This window comes from Carcharodon carcharias, chromosome 11 (assembly GCF_017639515.1).
Source record: "Carcharodon carcharias isolate sCarCar2 chromosome 11, sCarCar2.pri, whole genome shotgun sequence".
NCBI lineage: Eukaryota > Metazoa > Chordata > Chondrichthyes > Lamniformes > Lamnidae > Carcharodon > Carcharodon carcharias.
The window spans coordinates 57877453-57892978 of record NC_054477.1 but is presented as its reverse complement, the minus strand read 5'-3'; the positions used below and the strand labels follow the sequence as shown (position 1 = coordinate 57892978).

The 15526-nt window shown below is 40.7% G+C and overlaps 2 protein-coding genes across 3 annotated transcripts in view; one reads left to right on the top strand and one right to left on the bottom strand.

The window, feature by feature from the left end:
* Nucleotides 1-4283, top strand: part of sap18 (Sin3A-associated protein) — a 31164-nt gene extending 26881 nt beyond the window's left edge. Inside the window, exon 4 of the mRNA XM_041198995.1 lies at nucleotides 1966-4283. Within this exon, the coding sequence (XP_041054929.1) occupies nucleotides 1966-2047 (82 nt within the window). The 3' untranslated portion in view covers nucleotides 2048-4283. The remainder of the gene's footprint in view (nucleotides 1-1965) is intronic.
* ska3 (spindle and kinetochore associated complex subunit 3) overlaps nucleotides 2467-15526 on the bottom strand; it is a 44462-nt gene continuing 31402 nt past the window's right edge. The window contains exons 8-11 of one of the 2 annotated variants that reach the window (XM_041198992.1): nucleotides 14324-14548; nucleotides 5287-5411; nucleotides 4932-5044; nucleotides 2467-3928 (exon numbers count right to left, since the gene is read on the bottom strand). In XM_041198992.1, coding sequence (XP_041054926.1) covers nucleotides 3873-3928; nucleotides 4932-5044; nucleotides 5287-5411; nucleotides 14324-14548 — 519 coding nt within the window. In that variant the 3' untranslated portion in view covers nucleotides 2467-3872. The remainder of the gene's footprint in view (nucleotides 3929-4931; nucleotides 5045-5286; nucleotides 5412-14323; nucleotides 14549-15526) is intronic. The other variant, XM_041198993.1, reaches the window with a different exon arrangement.

Below are 15526 nucleotides of genomic sequence, written 5' to 3'. Positions count from 1 at the left end.
GATTTATTGTGAGCACTCAAAAATTATGCTAATTCAGCTAGCACAATTCAAATCAGTACTTTAGGGGAATCTTACATAGAATATAAGTCTCTCAAAATCGGTCTCAGTTCAACTTGAATGACTACTTCAAGGTTGCAACTCAAAGATGAGAAACCAAACTTTTTCTATAATCTCAAAGCTTAAACACTGAATGATCTACTTTGTAGCCCATATTTGGATGTGGGAATACTTAAAATCTGGTGAATTTGAAGTCAACTTACCCAACAATACCAGATATTGATGATTACCAAAAACCAGGACTACTCATTTTCTGGTAAAATGATTCAAAGTTGCATTACAAAATAATATCGTGCATTATAGGGTATGACAGTTATAAAAAGAAATACACCATAAACACTACCAGGGCTAATTTAAAACATTGTATTAATGCCTTCTGAACAGACCCAGGCTACAGCATTTGCATTTTCATGTCCTGGAGCCCAACCAGATTTCACTCATTACATTTGAAAGGCAAATGAAAGTCAAGGCCAATTTTTTTTTCTCTCCCCACAGAAAATGGACAAAGAAAGAATGTGAATTCCAAAATATCACTAAACCTCCCAGGATCCCATGTAAAGCAAATGGCATCCACCAAATTAACAGGCCTAACTGGGTCTTTTGTATATTACAGGGAAGGTCACCTGTTGTCAGATCACAAAAAAAAAAATCAGGAGGGGCAGTGAAAATATAAATCTCAGAATTTAATCTCCAAAACACTTGCAAAATCCCAAAAACTCAAAAGTAGAATTCCATTTTTGATCACTGTAAAGTAACTTGTTTAGTTCAAGTCAACAGTGACCAGCCTCAGAACAAGTAGTATTGAGACCTACAAATGAGTGTGTACATAATTGCATTAAACCTGGTTGAAATACTTGGAATAAAAACAGAAAATGCTGGAAATACTCAGTAAATCTGGGAGTATCTTTGGAGTGAGAAACAGAGTTAACAATTCAAGGCTGTGCTTTGGGAAATTGTTGTTCAGCTAACTAGGACTTAAAGTACATCCTAGCTCCAGATTTGATGGAGGAAGAGGCAACAACTTGCATTTATAGAGCACCTTTAATATAGGAAAACATCCCAAAGTGCTTCACAGGGGTATCAACAAAATTTGACACGCAACCTATGTTTTTAAAAACTAAAGGAATATGGCAGATATATTTAAAAGCGAATAAGAAAAAAAATTTAAACATCAAGAGTGTTAATTACTGATATTCTGAAGGGTTCAAGACACAAGCTATTCACCCATTCACCATGTAATCCTATTCACTAAATGCCCTATTTCCAAAGACTCGTTTGTTACCAATAAAAGCATTTTACACAATAGGCCCAATAAAGCCTGGCCACAAGACATTTGGTGCATAACTACTTCAGCATGAGCAATTGCTGGCAACCAGCCCTGTTCATGATAACACTGCAGAGATAAAAATCTGCTCTTGGATTGCCTCTACTATTCTTCAAGTACCCACGTGCTAAGCTGGTGTGCATTGAAAAAAAAGTGCATACATCTGCTCTGAATTCACTTTAGTGCCATTATGTCTAAGCCATCAAACGTAAGAACAAGGAGTAGCCCATAAGGCCCATTGAGCCTGCTCCACCATTCAATAGAACCATGGTGATCTTCTGCCTCAATGCCATTTTCCTGCCTGTCCCTCATATCCCTCGATTCAAAGTGACCAAAAATCTGAATACATTTAGACTTGAGATGGACAATGATGGGGCATCCACAACCTTCTGAAGAGAATTCCAAAGATTCATAATTGTTTGAATGAAGAAATTTTTATTCATATCTCATATTTGGAGATACATATCAGGGATGGGGTCATTCCAGGTGATCAAATGTCTCAGAATTTGCAGGACCATCCTGTATCTGAGGCTATTGCCCCGAATTGTTTGCTGACAGAATATTGTTTGTTTCGTATTTTCCAGGTTTGGTCTTTGTGCATGCGCAAAATGCATCTGTGCTCTGATCACCACCTCCCCCAACACCACTGGTCATCATGAACCCTAACGTGTGTACTGAAGTCCTAGTGACACAGCAGTTATCAATGTATGAGACAGATCCAGCTTTAGAGAAAAACAAGTTAACGAGACAACTAGATTGAGTTTAGCAGGTTTTCTAGGAAGGTGATTCAACTACTTACCTCCTGCTGCAACATTTTCAATCTACCTACCAACTGTTGTATTATGTTTTAATTCATATGTCTTGTATAATGTCAAGTGTTATGTTTCAACATACATAAGCATCAGAAAACTGAATTTAGGGAATTATTGTGCCGAATCATCTTCATTCTGCCAGGAATACTGGTCTAACTATATGGAGGCCCAGTAGTGTCAGCCCATTGTGCCACTAATTATGGTCATTATGCTACTGACAAGCTTGTAACATTACAGCAGAACAAAATGAGTGAGAGCACAAGAGAGGAAAAGAATAGTGCTACTTTAAACTTTAATAACTTTTGATGTACATATGATAGAAGCAAACTGAACAGCATAAAGCATAATGCAAAGTTTTTTAATGTTAATGTAACAAATGATGCTGAAACTAATTGAAAATGGTGGAAAATCAGATTTAATAATACATCACAGAAATATCAGTTACTTTGAAGTCTAGAAATTTGAACTTCCTTATATTAAAACTTCAAATGCGATTTACTTTGCTATCCTGTGTACACCTGAAGCTAAAGTTCCACATTGACTTTATAAATGTCCTATATAGCACCTCTCATGTCCATGGACATCTGAAAAAACTTCAAAAAGACTGTGAAATAAGTAATTGACTGTGAAGTAGTCACTTACATAGGCAGACATATAGTCAATGTGTGCTGTGAGTGCTAACAAGAGCCAAACTGACACTAAGTAAAACAGTGACAGCCAGTGTAGAGTACTCTCCAAATGTTCTTCTATTGAATGTACAAATATTAAAATCAGGCATAAGGTTACTGATTTTTCCACAAAGTTTATTCCTAAAACAGTTAAACATAACATTTTATTTTTATGTGGGATTCTGATAACTATAATTCATTGGCCTTGATCACAACCCAAACTTTTGCATGACCTTTAAGATGGAACCAAAATCATGAAACGCAAAATCTGCAGGTAAAGTTTAACTGTCATTTTAAAAACCCAAGTTAAAATTACACTGTACACTTTCTGATATTGATGTATAACTTCACAAATACATCAAGTGAAAAACTGCAAAGTGAAAGTTGTGGCTGGCTAGAAGGAAGGACCAAAAAACATATGTACATGTAGTTTGATTTGGGTTTTCCCTCCCGTGCCGTTCCTCTTCTGAAGCTGGTTACTTAATCAAAGTCAATCTTCTACATTCTTGAATTCTGATTAAAATGCTGCATTGAAGATTTCACATAAATTATGCTCATAGTGACCGAATTCTATCATTTTGTTTGAACTTAGAGGTTTGGAATGTTTTGGAAGGAGACAAATGCACAATCACATTTTGAATGCCTGTCACGCAGTTTTCAGTATTCTACCTCCATATAATATACCCATGGCTTCAAACACATGATATATTTTTCTACCCCACTAAGTTCAATTCATTTTATGATTCATTCTCAATTACAACCTATATCTGACCTTATAATATGAAGGGAATATGCAAACATATTTTCTGCACTTCATTGATAACACTTTTTCCTACAGTACTGTTTACATAGCTTACATTACCTTCGTGTGGATCCAGAGTTGCTTCTGTACTTGCTAATTCAATCACACAGAACTCTCCATTGGCATAATGACCCAAGCATTTTGCTCTGGTTACAGTTTTAATTTGCTGATTAAATCTAGTATATTCATTTCTCATTATCCAGTCTTGCTCAATTCCTTTCACCAAGACTTGTCAAAGATGGAGAAAGGTTACTTTCTGGAAAAACTAAAAGGGAACACGAGTAATATCAATCCAAATGCTTTTTGATTACCCAAGGTATAAATATCATAACATTTAGTACCATATGACTGGACTATAGTGTTAACTGCACCATTAAGTCTGCAGTTTTATGTTGGTTTTGCTTGTGCAATGATCACACACTATTTTTGTATGATAACTGTGCTGTAGCATGAAATGTAAATAAATTGCTGGCACCAGCTATGAAAAGCCACAATAAAAATGGTACTTCGTTCATAAGCCAGGGATAAGAAAAGATTTATTAAAAGTTCTTGATCCAAAACTTTTCAATCATGGCATCTGGCTGTATACTGAATAAACTCAAAATATTTTTGCTCCATTACTTTATTTGTAAGATTATTCTAACCATCTAGCATACTGAGTAAAGAAATTAATTTTATCCAAGAACTTTTTTCCAGATATTTGTTATAAAATAGTTAAAAATGAATTAAGTGTTAAGGATCCCTGCTAAAATGGACATCAGGAATGATCAAGATTAGGCTTGGCTGTGCTTGCTCTTTCAGATATAGGACTGTCATCACAGAGACAGCGAGGGCAGCAAGGAGAGTGAGATAACAGAAGTAGCATGACAGAGATAGAGAGAACGTGCAAGTGGAGTGAGTGCAGGAATAAGAGAAAAATGTCTCCTTACAAAACACTGCAAACCTCTAAGTTCAAACAAAATGATAGAACTCAGTCACTTTGAGCACAGGAAGAGAGAGCGAGGAAAAGAGGAAAAATTACTCCACATTCAACAAGGAAAATAACCACACAGGGCTGTCTGTCTTGGAAATAGGTTTGAGCAGGATAGCTTGAATTAGGCTATGGCAATTCTGAAAAGGCCTTTTCAACTGCTTATTGTCTAAGATTTCTCTATCAGTTCCAGATAACTAGAACTAAACAGAAGTGTTATATAGGCTGCAAAATCTGCACAGTTTTGCAATTATGTCTACATGATGCAAGAAATATGCAGCTTAATCCATCCACTCACTCTTCAGATATCCTGGAAATCTACTAGAAGTGGCCTTGCTTCTGATGCAATGCCTTTCAACACCAGGAGCCATGGTAGCACATTCTTCCATGTATTCTCCATCCTGGGTTAACCTGGAAAACAGTGCCAAAAGCTGAATCCTCCCGTAGGCTGCATTGCAACAAAAGGATAACCCATGCTCAACAGACTCCACCTCTGATGTGGAGATGTTTCTGATGGAAAAGTTAGGATGTGCAACCTGGAATTGCATTAGCTGTAATAGGTTGCAGTAATGGTCAGGAATTTTAATTTATTCAATACAAAACAGCAAGAAAATACCAATGTTGAAGTGTTAAAATCAAAGATCACATCTTACCTATTTTCTTTCTCTGATTTGTTCCCGAATGGGGTCATTAGATTAACAGAAGTCAAATTTTGTCTGCTAGATGGGTGTCTTGTATCATGAGGAGTCCTTAAATCTGCATCATAAATTTGCAGTATCTGGTACACAGATTAAATTATTAGCACACTATGGCAAAAGAATTGGTAAATTCCTAGATACAAAAAGTGGCATTAAATTTTAATTATACTTTGAGTACAAAGACAAATCAGAAAAATTCCTACAAACTGGTCATAATTGTGTTATACAAGATATACAAAGAATTTTATAGAAAAGGAGATGGCTCTATGCATCTGTGTCAGGTTTTGGAAATAAATAACAACTTGTATTTGTATAACATCTTCAATTTAGTAAAACGTTTTGAAGTCAAAATCCGAGTCATTACAGCAGAGAAAGCTATTTGACCTATTGAGTCTACATCAGCTCTCTGTAGAGCAATCCAAAATCAGTCCTATGATCCCACTCTATCTCCATAAATAAGTTTATTTCTGTGAAGTGTCCATCCAATTTCCTTTTAAAGTCATTCATTGCCCCTGCTTCCATCAGCCTTGCAGGCTGCAAGTTCCTGGTCATTACCACTCTGCGTAAAAAGGTTGTTATTCACATCTCCGCTTCATCTTTCAACCAAAACCTTAAATCTTCTAGTCCTTGTACCACCAGCTAAAGGTAATAGCTTTTCTTTGCCTACCTTATTTAAACCTGTCATCATCTTGTACACTTCTATCAAAGCTCCCCTTCAATCTGCTTTGCTCGGAGAACCTCAGCTTCTCCAACCTAACCTTGGAGATAAAAAAAATTCCCTCATCCTTGGAACCATTCTGGTAAATCTCCTCAGCATCCTCTCAAGGCCCCTCCCATCCTTCCTAAAGTGCGGTGACCAGAACTGGATGCAATAATCTAGCTGTGGCCCAACCAGAGAGTTATATAGGTTCAGCATAACTTCCCTGCTTTTGTATTCAAAACTTGTATTTATGAAGTCCAAGATTACATATGCTTTACTAATCACTCTCAAAATGTCCTTTCAAAGGTCTATGCACATGAACACCCCAGCTCCCTCTGTTCCTGTACATTCTTTAGAACTGTGCCATTTGGTCTATAAAGCCTTCCCCTATTCCTCTGCCTAAACACATTACCTCACACTTCTCTATCATCCATCGACCAGTTCTCTGCCTGTTGCAGTCAATTAATGTCATCCTCACTTTTGCCATACCCCCAAGTTTATATCATTAGCAAGCTGAAATTTTACTCTTATGTATTCCAATATCCAAATCTTTTAAGGAGCTTATCAAACAAGTGTGTGCATGCCACTGGACACTTGGTCAAAAAGGTAGATTTTAGGAGCAACTTAAAGGGTAGAGGGGTGGAGATTTAGGGAATTAATTCTACAGCTTAGGGCCTAGGCAGCTGAGGATACAGCCATCCATGTGGAGCGACTAAAATCAGGGATGTGTAAGAGGCCAGAATCAGACGACTGTAAATAACAGAGGGTTGGAGGGCTAGAGATTACAGACGTAGGAGAGGGGAAAGGCCATGGAAGGATTTGAGAACTCGGTCGAGAATTTTAAAATCAAGGCAGTCAGGACAAAGGCAGTGTAGGTCAGGAGATACAGGGGTGATGGGTGAAAGGGACTTGACATGAATTAGGACATGAGCAGCAATAGTCAAGTCAAGATGTAACAAAGGCACGGCCTTTTCACATCTGTTGCTGTTTCAAGTAGTTATGCATTTTTGTTTCTAAACCATTATGGATTCTGCTTATTCCCTTTTTAGTTATTTGAAAAACCTTTTATTGATGTTTTGTTTGCACTTCAGCCCCACGCTCCTGATCTATGGGCACCTGGTGTGGAAGGGGGTCGGGAAGGAGGAGGACCACCTCGTGAACCTGCTCCTGGGCCTGGCCAAGTTGGCCATTAACAGGTCCAGACAGCGGGCGATCGATGGGGGAGTCCCGCCCGATTGTTTGTCCCTCTTCCGCAGCTACGTTCGCTGCCGGATGTCCCTGGAGAGGGAGCACGCAGTGTCTGCTGACACACTCGAGCCCTTCCGTGCTCGGTGGGCACCGCGGGGACTGGGGTGTTTTGTTGACCCCTTTAATCACATTTTGATTTAAAGTTTGTAAGGTTCCTTTAAATTTTGTTCTTGGTTTTACAGCTGGCCCGAGTTAGGGTGCTGTGCCTGATTTATCCCAATTTTGTTGATTTGGTTTAATTGGTTTCACTTAAAAGATTATGGATTCTGCTTATTTCCAGCAGGGTATCCCACATCCTAACAACTCTGTGTGAAAAGGTTTACTAGGATACCAGAAATCAGAAGTTATGATGCACTAGTCTTGCCCTTTTACTTATGTCCTCTAAATTACTGGCTCACCAAGCCTAGTTATGGCATAAAGCCATTCATAATTTTTCTTCTCCTAACTAAAACTCCTCAATCTGTTATTGTCTCAGAAAATTTCAAAACCCTTCCTAAAAAGGGATACCTGAAACAAGACAATATATGTTAACTGTGCTTAATCAATTATTTTTATAGATATAGCAATGTCTCTTTGCTCATATAGTCTCATTTCAGAAACCTAGGATTCCTTATTCTTCTTTGAAAACATGTCCGGTCATTTGAAAAAAAGTGTATATTAACCCCAAAGTCTGAATATTTTTCCCTTTTGAAGTTTTACTGTTCAATGCATTTACTCTTATCCTTCTGACCAAAATGTATCACCTTACAGTCCTTTGTATTTATCTGTTCAATCTCTGTTCTCAAGTAACTCAAACTAACCATGCTATTTTGTTGTGTGCAGAATTTTTGATATTGTGTCCCATAATAAAGTCCATCTTATCTACTGCAAAACTGTGAACAGTCTTAGGACTAATGTTCAAATTGGCATTTAAAAAAAATTCATTCATGGGATGTGGGCTTCGCTGGCCAGGCTAGCATTTATTGCCCATCCCTAGTTGCCCTTGAGAAGGTGGTGGTGAGCTGCCGTCTTGAACTGCTGCAGTCCATGTGATGTTGGTACACCCACAGTGCTGTTAGGAAAGGAGTTCCAGGATTTTGACCCATTGACAGTGAAGGAACGGCAATATATTTCCAAGTTAGGATGGTGAGTAACTTAGAGGGGAACTTCTAGATGGTGGTTTTCCCATCTATCTGCTGCCCTTGTCCTTCTAGATGGTAGTGGTCATGGGATTAGAAGGTACTGTCGAAGGAGCCTTGGTGAATTCCTGTAGTGCATCTTGTAGGCGGTACACACTGCTGCTACTGTGTGTCTGTGGTGGAGGGAGTAAACATTTATGGATGTGGTGCCAATCAAGCGGGCTGCTTTGTCCTGGGTGGTGTCAAGCTTCTTGAGTGTTGTGGGAGTTGCACTCATCCAGGCAAGTGGGGAGTATCTCCTCACACTCCTGACTTGTGCCTTGTAGATGGTGGATAGGCTTTGGGGAGACAGGAGGTAGGCTACTCATCACACTATTCCTAGCCTCTGACCTGCTCTTGCAGCCAGTGTTTATATCGCTAACCCAGTTCAGTTTCTGATCAACCCCCAGGATGTTGATAGTGGTGGATTCAGTGATGGTAATGCCATTGAACATCAAGGGGTGATGGGTGGATTCTCTCTTGTTGGAGATGGTCATTGCCTGCCACTGTGTGGTGCGAATGTTACTTGCAAGGGATAGGAAAAACAGATTGGAAGCTTAAATGTGTAGTTGAAAGAGTGGTCTGGAGGCAGGGGTTTTGAATCATTGTCCAGGGTCATCAGTACTGGGGAAAGAGGGAGCTGTTCCATTAACATAGGCTCCACAATCAGGCTGGAATTGGTGCTGACACTCCAAAGCGGTGGTGGTTGTGGCAGAGGTGGGAGACAACGCAGAAAAGTTAGAGTTCAAAAACAACAAATGAAATGTCGAGGTTGTGTTGCAGTGTAGCCATTTGGGTAAAAATATGCAGAATGGGTCAAAAAGGGGTAGTCATGGATGATGGGGGAAAAATAGAAATAAATTAAAGGTAAAGGCACGATATTTGAATGTGCGCATTAATTAATAGCATAATACAGAAATGAATAGTTATGATCTAAATACTATTAGGGAGGTATGGTGGCAGCGGCCTAGAGGTATTGTCACTGGATTGGTAACCTGGACCCGCGTTCGAATCCCACCACCACAGATAGGAATTTGAATTCAATCTGGAATTAAAGGCCTAATGTCGATTGTCATAAAAACCCATCTAGTTCACTACTGTCCTTTAGGGAAGGAAATCTGTCATCTTACCTTACATGTGACTCCAGATCCACAGTAATGTGGTTGACTCTTAAGTGTCCTTTGAAATGACCTAGCAAGCCACTCAGTTGTATCAAACCACTTGTAAGTCAATAAAAAGGGATGAAACTGGACGGACCACCCCACATCGTCCTAGGCACCAGAAATGACAACGGCAAGCCCAGCCCTGTTGACCCTGCAAAGTCTTCCTTACTAACCTCTGGAGGCTAGTGCCAAAATTGGGAGAGCTGTCTCACAGACTAATCAAGCAGCAGCCTAACATAGGTATGATTCCATGAGTATGACTTACAGGTCATGTCCTAAACACTACCATCACCATCCCTGGGGATGTCCTGTCCCACAGGCAGGATAGACCCAACAGAGGTGGTGGCACATAGGTATACTGTCGGGTGGGAGTTGCCCTGGGAGTCTCCACAGCGACTCTGGCCCCCATGAAGTCTCATCACATCAGGTCAAACATTGGCAAGGAAACCTGGAAAAACTCAGCAGGTCTGGCAGCATCGGCGGAGAAGAAAAGAGTTGACGTTTCGAGTCCTCATGACCCTTCGACAGAACTGTTCTGTCGAAGGGTCATGAGGACTCGAAACGTCAACTCTTTTCTTCTCCGCCGATGCTGCCAGACCTGCTGAGTTTTTCCAGGTAATTCTGTTTTTGTTTTGGATTTCCAGCATCCGCAGTTTTTTGTTTTTATATATTGGCAAGGAAACCTCCTGCTGATTGCCATGTACTGCAACCACCACCACCCCCCAGCCCCCAATTGATGAATCAGTGCTCCTCTATGTTGAATGCCATTTGGAGGAAGCACTGGGGGTGGCAAGGGCACAGAATGTATTCTGGGTGGGGGACTTCAATATCCATCACCAAGAGTGGCTCTGCAGTACCATGACAGACCGAGCTGGCTGAGTCCTAAAGGGCATAGCTGCTAGACTGGGTCTACGGCAGGTGGTGAACGAGCCAACAAGAGGGAAAAACATACTTGACCTCAACTTCACCAATCTGCCTGCCACAGATGCCTCTGTCCATGACAATATCAGTAAGAGTGACCACACAGTCGTTGTGGAGACGAAGTCCCGCCTTCACATTGAGAATACCCTCCATCGTGTTGTGTGGCACTACCACCATGTTAAATAGGATAGATTTCAAACAGATCGAGCAACTCAAAATTGGGCATCCATGAGGCACTGTGGGCCATCAGCAGCAGAATTGTACTCAACCACAATCTGTAACCTCATGGCCTGGCATATCCCCCAATCCACCATTACTATCAAGCCAGGGTATCAACCCTGCTTCAAAGAAGAGGGCAGGAGGGCATGCTAGGAGCAGCACCATGCATACCTAAAAATGCATTGTCAGTCTGGTGAAGCTACAACAAAGGACTACTTGCCATACAGCATAAACAGCAAGTGATAGACAGATCTAAGCAATTCCACAACCAACGGATCAAATCTAAGTTCTGCCACATCCAGTCGTGAATGGAGGAGACGGCTCCACAAATATCCCCATCCTCAGTGATGGGAGAGCCCAGCACATCAGTGCAAAAGGTAAGGCTGAAGCATTCACAACAATGTTCAGCCAGAAGTACCAAGTGGATGATCCATCTGAGCCTCCTCCAGAGGTCTCCAGTATCACAGATGACAGTCTTCAAACATATCGATTCACTCCACAGGATATCAAGAAATGCTGAAGGTACTGAATACTGCAAAGACTGTGGTCCCCGACAACATTCTGGCAATAGTACTGAAGACTAGCTGCACTCCTAGCCAAGCTGTTCCAGACAGCCAAAACACTGGCATCTACCCAACAATGTGGGAAACTGCCCAGGTATATATTGTCCTTAAAAAGCAGAGCAATTCCAACCCGGCCAATTACTGCCCCAGTCTACACTTGATCATCAATGCTATGGTAGGGGTTGTCGACAATAGTACAAGAGGGACTTATTCAGCAATAACCTGTTCATCGGCACTCAGTTTGGTTTCCACCAGGGTCACTCAGCTTCTGACCTCATTACAGCCTTGGTCCAAGCATAGACAAAAGAGCTGAACGTCAAGAGGTGAAGTGAGAGTGACTGCCCTTGACCCGAATGTGGCTTTAAGAAGCACGACCAAAACTGAAGTCAATGGGAATCGGGGGGGAAAAAACTTTCCACTCGTCATACCTAGCACAAAGGAAAATGGCTGTGGTTGTTGGAGGTCAATCATTTCAGTCCCCGGGCATCACTACAGGAGTTCTTCAGGGTAGTGTTCTAGGCCCAACCATCTTCAGCTGTTGCATCAATGACCTTCCCTCCATCGTAAAGCCAGAAGTGGGGATGTTTGCTGACGATTGCACAATCTTCAGTACAACTTGCGGCTCCTCAGATACCGAAGCAGTCCGTGCCCATACGCAGCAAGACCTGGACAACATTCAGGTTTGGGCTGAGAAGTGACAAGGAACATTCACGTCACACACGTGTTGGGCAATGACAATCTCCAACAAGACAGAATCTAATAATTTCCTCATGACATCAAAACGTTGTTGAAGCACCCTCTGTCAACATCCTGGGGGCTTACCACTGACCCAGAAACTGAACTGGATGAGACATTTAAATACTGTGGTTACAATAGGCTAGGAATCCTGCAGTGAGTAACTCGCCTCCTAACTCTCCAAAGCCTGTCCATCATCTACAAGGCTCAAGTCAGGAGCGTAATGAAATACTCTCCACTTGCCTGGATGAGTGTGGCTCCAACAACACAAGAAGCTTGACACCATCCAGGACAAAGCATTCCACTTGATTCGCACCCCACTCGCCACCTTCAAGATTCACTCCCTCCATCATCGCCCACAGTAGCAGCAGTGTGTACCATCTATAAGATGCACTGCAGCAACTCACCAAGGCTCCTTCAACAACATCTTCCAAACCCATAAACCTTACCATCTAGTAAGACAAGGGCAGCAGATGCATGGAAACATCAACACCTTAAGTACACCTCCAAGCCACACACCATCCTGACAGAGCTATCTCACTGTTCCTTCACTGTCACTGGGTCAAAACTTGAACTCCCTTCTTAACAGCAATGTAGGTGTATCTCCACACGGCCTGCAGTGTTTCAAGAAGGTGTCTCACCACCACCTTCTCAAGGGCAATTAGGGATGAGCAATAAATGCTGGCCTAGCCAGCAACAACCACACCTCATGAAAGAATTAGATAAACCAGTAAAAATCGTGTGGGAAAAATGAGGATTGGTGAACAGACATAAAACAAAAGTAGGAATAAATGGATTGGTAGACTGTAACTACTAGTGGGGTAAGGATCAGAGTTTGGGCCTCAACTATTTACTGTTTATATCAATGACTTCGATGAGGAGACTGAGGGTAATGTAGCCAAGTTTGCTAACAATACATGATTCGGTGGGAAAGTAAAAGTATGAAGAAGGCACAAAGAGGTTGCAAAACAATTTTGACAGGTTAGGGGAGTAGGCAAAGACGTAGCAGCTGGAATATAATGGAGAAAAACAAAGTTATCAATTTTGGTAGGAAAAATAGAAAAGCAGAATATTTTAAAAATAATACTAAGAAAGAGGAGGTGGCAGCCAACTGGCCCCCCTAAACCTGCTCCACCATTCAATAAGATCATAGCTGAAACCCCACTTTTCTGCCTGCCCCTCCATAACCTTTTACTCACCTGTAGATCAAAAATCTGCCTAACTCAATCCTGAATATATTCAATAACCCAGCCTCCACTGGTCCCTGCAGTAGTAAGTTCCAAAGATTAACAAGTCTCAAAAGAAATTCTTCCTCATCTCAATCTTATTTTGAAACCGTGCCCCTAGTTCTAGATTGCCCCACAAAGGGAAACATCCTCTCAGAATCTACCCTGTCAAGCCTCCTCAAGATCTTATCAATAAGATCACCTCTCATTCTTCTAAACATCAATGAGCATAGGCCCAACTTGCTCAGCCTTTTCTCCCAAGACAACCCCTTCCTCTCAGGAATCAACCTAATGAGCCTTCTCTGAACTGTCCCCAGTGCAAGTATATCCCTCCTTAAGGAGGCCAAAACTGTACACAGTACTCCAGATATAGCCTCACCAATGACCTGTACATTTTATTATTGCTATACTGGATAGCACATTTATTATTGTTATGCTGGATAGCACATGACAACATGTGCAATCCTGAGATTACTACCCTTGAGGTGCTGCTCTTATCTCCAAATTGCCGAAACTCCCTTTACATAACTCAATGCTACTTCTTTCTTTGTCATTGGTCCCAAAATGATGCACAACTTCTGATTGTTCCTCTTAATTCTCCACAATCTTTTTGCATCTGGTTCCGTTACCACTTAAAACTCCCTGTTGCAGTTACAGAAGTGCCTGTCTACTCTCCAACTATAGAATATCCCATTACCACTGACTTTCTGCACTTAGCTGTCCCTCATTGGCAACCACTTGCTCCATGTTGCCCTGGTATTGCCCATGGCTGCCCTCATCCAAATTGCTGTCATTGCCATTAGTGTTGGATACCAGTTTTTTCAATTCAGTTTTGGGCTTTTCTGTAGTACTTCTAATCTTCACTTCCTATCTTGATGCAACCATTCTTCCTGTAACCTATTCTTGCTAACATTCAGTTATTAATTAAGGATGATAAAACAGAAGGTAGCTGAGTAGAAACTGTGTCAAAAAATGTGCACATATAGCTTTTATTCTATGCTCCATTTTACTAATTTCTATTTCAGCTTGCAGCAGTGAAAATTGAAGAAACAATACCAACCTTAAGGACATCGGCAGTAATCTGTGTGGTCATTTCTGGGGCCTTTGGTGTATTTAGAATTTCACAGTCAGTCATCATTACTGGAGGCGATGGTGATTTGCCACATCCGTTCAGAAAGTAATTCTCAGAACTAATGGCTGGTGGCTGAGGTTCTTCTAAACTGAACCCATCTGCTGCAGTTTTTTCTACAAGTGTAATAGTTTCTTCGTTTTTAAAATATTGACACTAAAGAGAAAAAATATGAAAGAAAAACATAAGTGTCTCACATAAAAGGGGATTCGGTGCCATTTATACTTTATTCAATTTATTATGAACAGCTTTTGTGTGGGAGAATAAATACCCTCGAAGATATTTTTCTTCTCCTTAGCAACCAAAAAGGCAATATGCTTTTACACCATTGGTTAGACTGTGTGGAATGCAAGGAGGTCTAGTAGCAATTGTCATTCCTTCTCATCAGGGAGAAAGAGCTCCTTAATTTCACTTTTCAACATTACTACAGCAACAAGCAGATAATGGTAACTTCAAAGTGTATATAGGACTGGATGGGCAGTCAGGCAATTTTATGTCGCACTGGCAGTGTGTTGTGTCATTTTTCCACTTTGAGGTGATCTTCCTTGTATTAGCTTTCCCCCATTGGCAACCACTTACTCCAAGTTGCCATGGCTTTGGCCATGGCTGCCCTCATCAAAATTGCTGCCATTGTCTTTAGTGCTGAATACCAGTTTTTTCAATTCAGTTCTGGGCTTTGCTGTAGTATTTCCAGTCTTCAATCCCTATCTTGCAGTAATAGGTTTAACAATCCCATATTGTGTTGAATATAAGTACACTAACTTACATACAGTGAATAAAGGTACAAGTTTCAGTTCATAGGAGTGTCAGATGTTTCAGTGAGTGAGAAGTCACTATGGAACAGACTTCCAGGGAGACAGCAGAAGCAGTTAGTAGTAAATGAAAATTAAAATTTTTTTGAGAGAAAAAACATTTTGGGGTATAGTACAAGTAATTTGAAAACTGACATGATACATGTATAGTTGAGAGTAAAAAGGTGACTTTGGACCTATGGTTTTCAAAGCTCTCCGATGCTGAATCTTTCAATGTTTCATTTCTGGATTTGCAGTAGAATAATTGTCAAATTGATTGCCATGTGTAATTAACGACTATTTCTTGAAATAAAATGATACAAATATTAGAAGACAGCAAAAT